We start from the raw sequence: 12,651 nt of genomic DNA on the forward strand, positions 1-12,651 counted from the left end.
TCCAATCAAATAAGGAGTGGACTGTGAGGGAAGTGGACAAAGGCTCGATCGTGTTGCCATGTGTACTTTACAATATTCCCCCTCCCCGTGCATAAGAGTCACGGGCTGTCCGCACATGCGCGTGCGTATGTTAAAATCCGGCACGCAAGTGTGCGCGGATCTCGCATTTTATAACATGCCCACACCGATGCATGCATGTTAGAAAATGATCGCGTTCCTTTTAAAATCTACCTTTTAATGAGCACTTAAGCTCTGGAATTCACTGCCAGAGGAGACAGCACTGCAGGGATTAAAAAAGATTGACAAGTTCCTGGAAGAAAAGTCCATAAACCATTACTAATCAAGTAGACTTGGAGAAAGCCATTGCTTATCCCTGGGCATCAGCAGCATGGAATCAATTCGTCTACTATTTGGTATCTTGCATGGTACCTGTAACCTGGATTGGACACTGTTGGAAACAGCCTATGTCAGCACACCAGAGCCTCATTCGCCGTGCAGCCCCGCCCCTCGGAGCTGCCTCTGTGGCATACCTCCTGAACTTCCTGCCTCGCAATCCCCGTTCCTCGGGGCCTGCCTAGCGCTTCTCTCTCGGAGGTTCCTGCTCTGGCACTTGCATCTCCAGCTCAGCCTGTATACTGTGGGTTCCCTCTGAACTGTGTCACTCACCCCGCTCCTCGGGACCTCCCACAGAATTCTCTCTACAAGCTCCTGCGATCACGTGGTTACAACACGGGATGCTCTGTTCCTCTACACACTACTACATCTCCTGCTGCACCTGACCTCGCCTCCCGACGGGGAGGACCTGTGGGGCTCCTCCCCACAAATGGTACCAACTCTCACCTCGGGCCAAGGGTCCACGAAACCCACGAATCCTAACACTATCTATCTATCTATCTATATTTTTATATATAATATATATACAAAGAAGTGAATTTCCAAAGGGATTACTCATGTAAAAATAGCATATACACACGCAAGTGGCATGGACACGTGTTCGAGAGCACGTGCGTAGTTTCAGTTTTGTACTTTTATTTTAATAGGAAAAAAAAAGAGGGGTAGGCTAGGGATGTTCCAGGCAGGGGTTCAGAACTTCACATGGTAGTTGCTATTTTGTAAGAGATATATGCATATACATTATCAAAATTATTCATACACTTTCACACCTGGTAACTGACCCATGCCAGTGAAATTGGACTTGTTTGTTTGCAGTGTTTGGCTGGGAGGTCTGGATGAACTGGTAGGGGTTCAGGGTGACATGCTCGTGGGTCTAGGTATACTGGAGAAGAATTGGGTGAACTGGTGGCGGTATCAGTGAACTGGTGATTCTAAGTACGCATACTAGAAAGCATTTTCAAAATGTTATACCTGCATATTTTATAAATTCCTGTCTATGCATATAAATCAGGGATATACTGTATAAATAGAGATGGAGGTAGATCTTAAAAACATACACGCATAGCCGCACGTATCTTATAAAATCCGGGGTCGGCACGCGCAAGGCTGCGCAAAATCGGCAGCCTGCGCGTGCAGAGCCACGCAGCCTGCCTCCGTTCCCTCTGTGTCCCCCCACCTTCCCCCTGCTTGAAGCAGGCGTAACTTGCGCGCGCCGCCTCGGGATCCCCCGGCACAGGCCGCAGTGCCGGGGGACTCGGGACCGCCCTCCCAGCCCGCCCCCGAACCATCACCATACCCCTGGACCCGCCCCGGACCGCCCCCTGACCCTGGACCCGCCCCCGGACATGACCCCTCCCGCCCCTTTTACGAAGCCCCGGGACTTACGTGCGTCCCGGGGGTTTACGCGCGCCGGTGGCCTATGCAAAATAGGCCACCGGCGCGCGAGTGCCCTGTGCGCGTATATCAGGCAGGATTTACGCGCGCAGGGCTTTTAAAATCTAGCCCATGGAGTCTAATAATATATATTAGTTCAATTCATGGATTGCAATTTACTAAAAAGTTAATTGTGATTTAGAAAAAAAACATTGATCAAAATATAATTCACATCATAAATACATACATCAAAATAAACACCATAACTAAAAAAAAAATGTTTTTTAATAGAAACTAAACAATAATTACAGTACTCTTATAAATTCAGTAAGCTCCCAAACAATATCAACTCCCCACACACTAGGTGCCACAGCCCTCCGCCAAACACCACACAAAATAATCATGCCTTGAATTGCTTACATAATTTTTGATAATCTCCAATTGATCTAATTTCTGAGGGAAGAGGATTCCAGAATTTAGGAGCAGCAACAGAGAAAACTTTGGATCTGGCACTTTCCAACCTAATCTCTTAAATCCCGGGTAAGAACAGTAGCTCCATTTGAGAGGAACGTAAAGGGCTGAGTGGAGCATATTGAGTTAGCCTTTTATGAAAAATACATGGGGGACATATCAAGCAATGACAGAATTTTGACTTCTACTGGAAGCCAGTGAAATTCTCAAAGCACGGGAACCACAGGGTTCTCACTGTAAGACCACCTATTGATCTCACTGCTGTGTTCTGTATGAGCTGTAAACAGTCACTGAAGACTTCTTTGGCTTAACCCATAGAAACTGTAAAGATAGAACCTTGTGTTTTGGGTTACGGTATATAAAAAAAATTGCATAAATAAATATGTGAACATTTACATCTAGTCCTATGCAGGTGTAAAACTGGGCTCAAAATGAGATTCCTTGGTTTGCTGGAAAACTAAGGGGCTGTTTTTTTCTCCTTCCTCCACAACCTACTCTTTTCAGAAGCAGCCTTATCAAGAACAGAAGAGAACTCATCTTCCCAGAGGGAGGCCAGCTCGAACATGCCGACACCCCCTTCTCACTATATTCATTTGGAACTGGACAGAGAAGCTTTGTAAGCTCGACCATAGTTGGGAACTTAAGAGAATGATAGTAGAAACCATCCTTATTGGCAACAGCAATGGCAATTTTATTTAATACGATAATTTACGATATCGATCAAAATAGTGTAAAATAAATAGTCATAAAAAAATCCATCCACCTAGGCCAGTTGCCCTTCAAACCCACTCCTTGCACTGGCCCTGGAAGTAGCAAGGCTCAGGTACATTATGAAGGTGGCATACTCCAGTTCTGGGAGGTGGCGGGGGAGCACAAGACCAGTGCTGAGAGTTAGTTTCAGAGAGGACTTCCCTCCAGCCCTTGGCTAGTGAGGAACCTTTTTCAGGCATACTACTTGGATGGGGATTGTGAAACAGGAGCAAAACAAAATAATTTAGCTCAAAGTATGGGGTACTACTATATGCTGAAATGATGACAGTTTATGTAAACTGAGGATACTCTCAGCTGATGTGGCCCGCTGCTCTAAAAGAGAAGTGCAAAATAGCTCAACAAAAAACTAAATTTCCAAAGGTTAGACATCTGCTTTGAGCACTGCACTCTGATTAGAGTCAGAATGCAACGAACACGGGCGTGCAAAAGATCCACAGCCCTTAATTCTTCAAGGATGCACACTGCAAGAAGCAGGCAATTTAACTTTGCCGAAAATTTTTGTCCTTGCCGAATAACCGTTTCCAAAGTATATTCTCGAAAAAGAGAACACTGGATGATTTATCAAATGTCAACTACATTCATGAGGAACAGAAGACAAAAAAATAAATAAGACTTCGACTTACTTCTGGACACCCGCACAAGCTCTCCCACGTTGAAGACTCCAGACTTTACAAAACTGTCTTCAAGGTACGCTGCAAAAAAAGATCAGAGGGTACCGTCTTACTTAAGTGAGAAACTACTACATTTAGTAGCTGAACTTCTTTAGATTGGATATACTGCCAAGTTTTTTTGGGGTTTTTTTTATAATTTTTTATTTATTGCATTTTACCAAATTACACAAATAAACCATTGTGATAGAAATCAGAGGTTACATATAGATGTAAATTTGAAAGGAAAAAAAAAAAACTTTCCAGAAACAATATACATTAACCAAGATATTAAGCAATATGTGAGGGGATGGACAGAAAATCTAAGGAGCGAATAACTTCAAAGTTAACATGAAAAAAGTAATAAGGTGGCCGATTCCAAACCGTTTCTTCCTATTTTGCACCTACTGTTACGGTCTATGTCGCACTCAATTGATGAGAATCAATAAAGAAACGAAGTTGTGAGGGTTCAAAGAAAACATAAAGAGAATCCAAGTACTTAACTACACATTTGCATGGATAACGTAGAGTAAACCTTGTACATAAAGCCAATGCTTCTTGTCTCATCGGAATACATTTTTTCCTTCTTTCTTGCGTCGACCTCGTGATATCAGGAAAAAGCCATAGTTTTTGGCCGTATAATTCTGCTGTTCTATTACGAAAAAATAGCCTCAGTACATTATTCTTTTCTGATAGAAAAGCAAACGATACAAAAAGAGTTCCTCTTACTGAGACTAAGTCCTCATACGAAAGCTCCAGTACTTCTGTGATATTGAGTTGAACTTGCTGTTCTTGATTCTGATGTTCTTCTTTTTTTGAAGGTAAATAATATGCTTTAGTGACTAAAGGTAATGCCTCTAGAGGTATTTTCAATACAGCATTTAGATATTTTTTAAACAGCTCCAACGGTGTTATATGGGTAATAACAGGAAAATTCAAAACTCTAATATTGGTGCTTCTAATCGCATTCTCAAGACTTTCTATCTTTTTGTCAGTCACAGTCTCTGTACAACATGTAGCTGAAATTTTTCCAATGTTTTAACTTTTCCTTCAATTCCTGAATTTTCTGTTCTTGTTTTATAACTCTTTTCTCACTTTCAACAATACATTTATTCGACTCAACACACATCCTGGAAAGATTTATTACAGCGTTTTCAACTGCTGCTAAGGCGTCCCAAATGGCTTCCATCGTCACGACCTCAGGCCTTACGAGAAAAGAGGTTAATTGACTAAACTAACCGGTGCTTGCGGCACCGATAGCAGTTACCCCTTCCACCTCCAGCGTCAAGCTGGGCAAACACATACCCAGCTGCGGTGTTCCCTCCGGGTCTCTCTCTCCTTGGGCTCGAGGCCCGCTGAGGTCCCCCCGTGAGGTTGCCTGCGTCATCTCGCGGCTTTCCATGCGCTGTGGTGGGGAAGGAGTCTCGGGTGCGCTGGGGCTCAACGAGATTTCATCAGCCCGAGACTGAGATGCTCACTCCACATCTCTGTCTCTCGTGGCTATCGCTCCCGGCTCAGTCGGCGTGGATGTTGAGGCAAAGAAGGCAGGAATTGTAGCCTGGACAGAATCTCCAGTTCCAGGTAATGGCTCGCTCATTTGGAGCCGTGCCTTCCGTTTTGTATGAGGCATTTCGGGGTAATTCTTGCTTTTTAGAGGTAAAAGGAACGGAGCTGTCTTCACACACCTCTCAATCGGTCGCCATCTTAACTCCTCCCCTCCCCAAGTTTTTATTTTTGATATGAAAATTCAGTAGGAGGAATAACTTTAATGTGTTTCATGTAGCACAAGAATATTCAAATACAGACCTTGTCCCAAGTATGTATGTGTGTGCAAACTGTATAGAAACAAACACACACCATACTTACACATGATGTATATCCAAATGTTAATCGGAATTGTTTTTAGATCCTTTTGCACTACAAAGTGAATGCACTGTGCCAATGAAAAACAGAAGTGAGCAATCTGAGTTATTTTATTTCGGTGATTTGGAGGAGTAGGCGACCTCCATGGACACCAATCCACTCAAGGATTTATTGATAAGCTAACTGGTGGTGCAGTTGGCTAAGACCTTCCTATAGTGGTTGGGTTGTGGGTTCAAATTCTTTCTTTAAAGGATATCCCTTTATAATTTTGCTAGCAGTAATAACTGCATGGGGCAGCAGTTGTTACCCTTAAGAGAAACATGAGGGTAACCTAAGAAGCTTGCTGGGCAGACTGGGTGGACCATTTGATCCTTTTTTGTCGTCATTTCTATGTTATGTTATCTATGCACGAAATAGATTTGCGTGCATGCTGCTTCAACTCTATGCAAATGTATCTTATGCATATTCATTCTGGATATCCCAAAAACCCAAGAGGATTGGTATTCACAGGGACTGGAAACTGTCTAGCTCTGGTGATCTATCTAAAAACTGTCAGTATTTTCTGTAACACATACTGCTCTGGTTTCTTGTTTGCCCTCCTGCAGCTCCTACCCTCATTATAAAGGAGGAAAAAATCCCTACACAATGCTAAACAGAGTGCTGGCAAATAGTTAATTTCATGGGCTGTATATTCACAAGAACATTTTAAATTCTAGAGTAAGAGTTCCACTGTGGTTTGAGAGATGGCCCTCGCAGGTGCCTCATAGTTCAGGAAAACAATAATTACACCTTTTTTCTGTGTGAGAGAGAGAGAGAGAGAGAGAGAGAGAGAGAGAGAGCCTCTGTAGAGACCACTACGTAACTTTACTATTTATACCACTGTAAAAGGGGGCACTTTTAACTCAGGGTGGGCAGTTTTACATACACAGTCAGTTACAAACAGCTAAGTTGATATCACTGAAGATTTTCTACTGCAATCAAGCTAGGTAGAGAGTACATTGTATAAATTAACTCCTCTTTTACCTTTCAATGCTTTTTGCTATGTTTTTATTGTAAATCGCTTAGGCCTTCATGTGTTAGGCAATACATTTTAATAAATACAAAATACAAATACAAATACAAATGACAGAAAATCTTCAGTGATGTCAACTTTGTTATTCAAACTGTATATGTAAAACTGCGCCCCAAACCTAACCCACCCCAAGTTAAAAATGCCCCCTCTTACAGTGGTATAAATAGTAAAGTTACATATCTCTCTCTCCTCCTCTCCCCTTTTCGATCGGTAACATGCCTGCGGTGGATTAATCAGCATGTGATTCACAAATTGTAGAAATTACCTAAACAATGTGGGAGCAGAGAAATTAGCCTAACCACGTCCCCTTTTTTTTTTATCGTAGGTGCTATTTCTACTATATTTATGGCATTTTGATAAATCTAGGCCTAAGGTAGGACAAGAGCACAGTGTGGACATACCAGAGAAGAGCCATTTCCTGGCCTCCAGCTGTGTGAAAAGCAAAAAATGTTGTTTCATTGTGTTTTCAGTTAGATCTACCACTGCGAGCAGCAGAGGCCTTCCCCTCCACTGCAGCTCTTACCAGTGAACAGGAGACCGATACAAAGAATAAGAAATGAAAACATTTCACTTTGTTTGTGGTGCAAAACAATTTATTCTATTTTATTTATTTTAAAAGAAACTGCAATTTTAAAATGAGAGCTACAGAACAAACTCTGCTCCAGGAAAACATTCTCCATTAGCGACCTTCTCAGCAATTCTTCCATGGTGTGTTGAGGAGGGAGGAAGATTGAAGGACATAGCAAGGGCTCTGGTAGCATGCAATCCAAGGTAAAGGCAAATACCGCAATTGCAAAGAAATGGGGATTTCTGAACAAATAGCCAATGACCAGTATACCAACCCCGCGCCCCCCCCCCCCAGCAACATCTGTATACAGAAAAACAGGCATTCCAAGTAGAAAGCCGAGTGGCAGGTTTAATATGATTTCAACATTATTACAAATACATCCATTTCCCCTGCAACTTTCCTTAGGCAAAAAACACAACCCAACGGACACTATTAAGCACCTTAACTCATTAGTGAGGAAAGTTTTGTGAAGCACAGATATATTGGTCATGTTATTGGGAAAGCATTAAATATGTGTGGAGCTGCTTTATATTGTATTTAGAGTATCTGTGTTCCTTGGTAAATAGAATTGTTGGACAGAGAGTGAGCCACTAATGTTGTTATCATATATTATCCTGTATTAACTGCCAAATTGTCATACTGTATTTAGTGGAAGCAGCCCATGAGCCACGTTCTAAAGTACCTACCAATCTAAGGCCTGGATTTATCAAAATGCACTAAATATTGCATGCGATAGGAAAAGAGGTGTGTTTTATGGTAATAGCCTGTTTATCGCAAAATGCACTATCTTAGTGCTTCGCATCGGTATTACCGTAGAGTACAATAACTTTTTCGCACTTCGCGATAAGTACCACAATTGTTGCAATTCCTACCTACAACCACTGAGGAGAAACTCTCTACCTGGGTAACATCAAGCTAGGTTGAGAGAACATTGTACAAATCTCATCTTTGTGTGAGTTTCCTCACTCCGAAGGACATCAAATCTTCACAAGAGTGTACTGTTGTGTTTAAACATCTCACTCTGAATGTCAAAGTGGCCCCTAACCCCTACACTCCTACCTAAACCTCACCTCGAGTAACTAGGTGGGCCTCCTATAGAGGTATTAATATCTAACTACTATGAGGGCCTTATAGCTAGGTTCTCTCTCTCTCTCTCTCCCTCTCCCCCCCAGCAGCTTAAAATAGTGAAAATTCTGTTTGTGAAAACATCACAAAGTGCAATAAAGCCATATCACACAGTTTAACGCAAATGAAAAAGATGTAGTTAATTTCTACATTACAACTGTGCGATATGGATTTGCAATTTGCGAAGCCAGCCCACTTGGTCAGAAATCTCACTCCAAACTCCTCCCCTTTTCCTAATTTGTATCGCACCATGCGTTATGGTGCTTTTCGCATGCAAAAACGCCATATAGCACTTTGATAAATGACCCCCTTAAGAAATGTTGCTATCTCACACCAGGTCAATCAAATAGGCTGATTCAGTCATGGTTTTTTCCTATTGCATGCATGGATGTGTAGTTCTTATTTTCCCATTAATTTCCCTATGAAAATTTGAGAGGGGCAACCTGGCGGCGTGCAGGTTTCTTTTTAAGGCATTGGTGCATTCCCTTATCCAGACTGAGCACTACCTTGTATTGTCTACTGGCCAGGTTGATGAGTTCGGAAGTCAGTGGGCAATAGGTCTCCTCTCTACCTGATCACTTGTCATTGTATGGCTGTACTTGAAGAAACCCAATTTTGCACCCAATGATCTATCAAGTTATTAGCCCATTTCTTCTATTCTTGTGTTGGCAAAGGTTTTGAGAAAGTTTGTCAACTCCAGGATTTTCTTGATGATAATTATGTTTTGTATGACTCTAAGTTTAGTTTTTGCCTTCTCCATAATACAGAAATATTGCTTCTCTCCACTCTTGATTCCAAATGACGAAGTTTTGACTCTGGGATTGGTTATTTTCTTGTATTATTTGACTTGTCAGCTGCATTTGATATGGTGGATCATTCCATTCTGTTAGTTTGGTTTGAATCCTTAGATATTACAGCAACTGTGCTCTCTTGGTTTTAATTTTTGAAAAATCGCACATATAAGGTGATGATTAGAGATGCTGGTTCAAATATGTCTTCTTTCCATTGGGGTTCCTCAAGGCTCTACTCTGTCACCCCCTTCTTTTTAACATCTACTTGCGACCCTTCTGTGATATTATGTCCCAGTTAGATATCTCGTTCAAGCTGTTTGCAGATGACATCCAATTTTTTTTCCCTATTGGCCTGTCACTCGACACTACACTGGCAAACTTTCTAGCTGTTTTCTTTTGATTAACTGTTAGCTTGTGGACAACAAACTGAAGTTAAATGTGGAAAAGACTGAGGTTCTGCTCGTTTCGCGACAGGTGCAATTGATGCTCCTTCTTGCTGGGTTTATGATGATGTTTAAATCCCTATTAAACAGCAAGTGAGAGATCTTGTGTTGGGAAGCACTAGGAGAGCGGTTCCATTTCCAAGGAGAATGTGTGTTCTTGGACCACGGCTCAACCCCAGAGGAACTCCGAAGAAGTGCCAAGGCAGGCGAGGCATGCCCGAGCATGAGAAGGACAGGAGCAAGCCTGGACTGAAGACAAGCGAGGGAATCCGGAAAAGGAACCAGGCTGGACCTGGCCTCTGCTGGACCTGCACGCACCAGTGTGACCCAGCATCGCAACGCTGGTCACGAGAGTAGCCTTCCGGCCACTCAAACCCTTTCGGACCCGCCGCTTGGGAACCATAAGTGCGTGAGGCCAGACGGAGGCTGAGGGATGGAACATGAAGACTCAGAAGTAGACTTGGGTAATCAGAGGGTTCAGAAATAGACTTGGATACTCAGACGAGACTCAAAGACTCTGATACTCAGGCGAAGACTCAGGCGAGGATTCAGATTAATCAGGAGTTCAAGCAAGGATTCGGGTTACTCAGGAGTTTCAAGCAAGGATTCCGAAGTCAAGCGAAAGCACTGGGTGAGAACTGCACTGCAGCGCGCCCTACACAGCCGCCCTTGGTTGGTCGCGGACCACGCTGTACGTGAAGCAGCCTCCAGACGAGATAATGGAGATTGAAACTGGAACATGGCGAAAATTCAGTAGAGGCCTGCACCGGAGCATGCCCTACACAGCCGCCTGTGGCTGGTTATGGACCATGCTGAAGCGGAGCAGGTTCTGGCAGAATCTTAGGCATGGACGGAGCAGGCACAAGGGGACTCCATAGACCGGGAACAAGATTCAAGATTCAGGAACAAGGCTTTAAAGCAGAAGTCTCCCGGAGGCTTGCGCTGCAGAAGGAAGGAGGCCTTGCACCACGAAGCACCTTACACAGCCATCCCTTGGGCTGGTCACGGACCATGACGTAGCATGCTAGGAAAGGTGGGCACAAGGAACCTGGGAACTGGATGCAGAAGTGAAGACTGGGATGTCAGGATCAAGACAACAGGAACATCAAGGCTTTAAGGAACGAACTCACAGGACACTGGGACATCTGGCATGGAACATCAGGATTTCCAGGAACAAGGCTCAGACAAAGACACAGGAGCTCCGATGAGCAACACAGGAACTTGAAGAAGAGATAGACCTCAGAAGCCTCCTGGACCGATGGCCTGGAACATCCAGGAGCAAACTGACTCCTTGCGAAAGCCACAAGGGACTGGCACAGGGCCCCTTTTATAGGGCTGAAGCAAAGCAGGTCGGTGATGTCATCATTGAGGGCCACAGGGCTTTTCCCGCCACTGGCCTTTTAAGAGATGAGCTGATGTGCGCGCCCACGCCTAAAGAGAAGCAGGAGAAAACAGGGTCGTTGGTGGCGTCCCTGCCACATGGAAGGCCCGAAGAGGAGCGGCTCTCTGCCGCGAAGATGAATGGAGGAAGCAGCAACCAGCAGGGATGGCTTCCCTGCCGTCTGAAGACCCCGGCAGCGGCTCCAGCCGCGAAGACGGAGCAGAAGCAGCAGCGGCAACCCCAGCCACTGAGGAAGGCTCCTGACAGCTCAGGCCTGCCTACATGGCAGGAGACGATCGCGGGGGAGCCAAGATGCAGTGGCATGGCTTGCTGCGAGGTAACGACGTCAGCGGCCCGACTGGCTGCGGAAGGTAGGGGAGGGTTCACAACATCTTGGAGTGGTTTTATATTCTTCACTTTAATTGTGGCTTTAAATGCAACAGTGATTCAAAGGTCTTTCTTCAAACTTTGGCTTTTGTATTCTTTAAAACCTTTTCTATATTTCTGATATCCAGCTAGTAACCCAGTCTCTCATACTACCTGCATTAGATTACTGCAATGCTTTACTTTTGGGTCTTCCAAATTTAATTTAAAATCATTTCAATTTATTAAAAAATCGGCAGCCTGGTTAATCTTTGAAAGTTTTCATCGTGAACATATATCTCTGGTGTTAGCTAACTTACATTGGCTTCCAGTACATTGTAGTATTAGGTTTAAAATACTCGTTCTAGTGAACAATTATATGCCCTCATACCTCAGGGATTTTCAATTGAATTGTGTGCCTATCGTCCTCCTCATGCTTTATGCTCATCTACTAAATGCCTGTTAGATGTATCTTCTATTAAGCAAATTCATTTGAACGAATCATGTAAGCATTGGGTAGCTGGTCCTCAGTTTTGGAGTGTGCTCCCAGAATTTTTAAAAACAACTCAAGATTTACTTCCTTTTTAAGGAGGATTATACTAACCTGTAGTATCTTAAGAATTTATTTATAGATTGAGGGATATTTTTTAGGAGGTTTGGTGACTTGTTATGATACAAGGGTAGGGCAGGGTGGGGCTGACAAGAACTAGTTTTAAAAACTTTTTATGTAATTGTGTCTGTCTGTAGCATTTTCTACTACCCATTTTAGGTTAGAACATGTTGTGTAATTTGTAGTATATAAACCTTGTAAATAAATAAATAATTATGTATGTGCCATGGTGCACCCACTGAGATATGTGAATCAGCAGGCTATACATTTTATACACAAATAAATAATTAAGCTTTGAGGATCATGCTTTGGGTAAGTAAGAGTGCCCCTGCCAGGGATATGGCTCCCCACCGCTTCCCCCTTGCATCCTAACAAAACTGAAGTAGATCTGGTCCTCTCCTTTATGTCATCCAGAATCCCAGCCCTTCCAGACACCCCTGCCCCCCCATTAAAAGACATTGCTCAAGGAAATGCCATCTCTCGCTGGTTATCCCTTCCTTTTTCTTGTTTTCTCTTACCGACTCCTCTTTTGAGAGGGTGAAATGAAAGACCCTAATAGGCTCTTGTTGAAGGCTTCTAGTGTGGTCTCCATGGAAAGTGGCAATTGCAAATGTTTTGTTTTTTATGAGTTATGAGCATGAGGCCTCTTCCGCCTTTGGCAGCCTCCCTTGCTCAAGTTATTTATGTCTTCAAATAGATCCCTCAATGGAAAAAAACAGAAATAGATCACCTTGTTTGGATCAAGTGGAGTAAGATGGTAACTATAGTTGGAGATGAAC

General features: G+C 43.3%; 1 protein-coding gene across 5 annotated transcripts in view; it reads right to left on the minus strand.

Moving 5' to 3' along the window:
* NFIB (nuclear factor I B) overlaps nucleotides 1–12,651 on the minus strand; it is a 537,156-nt gene that overhangs the window by 203,582 nt on the left and 320,923 nt on the right. For all 5 annotated transcript variants that reach the window (XM_029605636.1, XM_029605626.1, XM_029605642.1 and 2 more), the window contains exon 4: nucleotides 3,633–3,701. In XM_029605636.1, the coding sequence (XP_029461496.1) occupies nucleotides 3,633–3,701 (69 nt within the window). The remainder of the gene's footprint in view (nucleotides 1–3,632; nucleotides 3,702–12,651) is intronic.

Source organism: Rhinatrema bivittatum, chromosome 1 (genome assembly GCF_901001135.1).
Source record: "Rhinatrema bivittatum chromosome 1, aRhiBiv1.1, whole genome shotgun sequence".
Lineage (NCBI taxonomy): Eukaryota > Metazoa > Chordata > Amphibia > Gymnophiona > Rhinatrematidae > Rhinatrema > Rhinatrema bivittatum.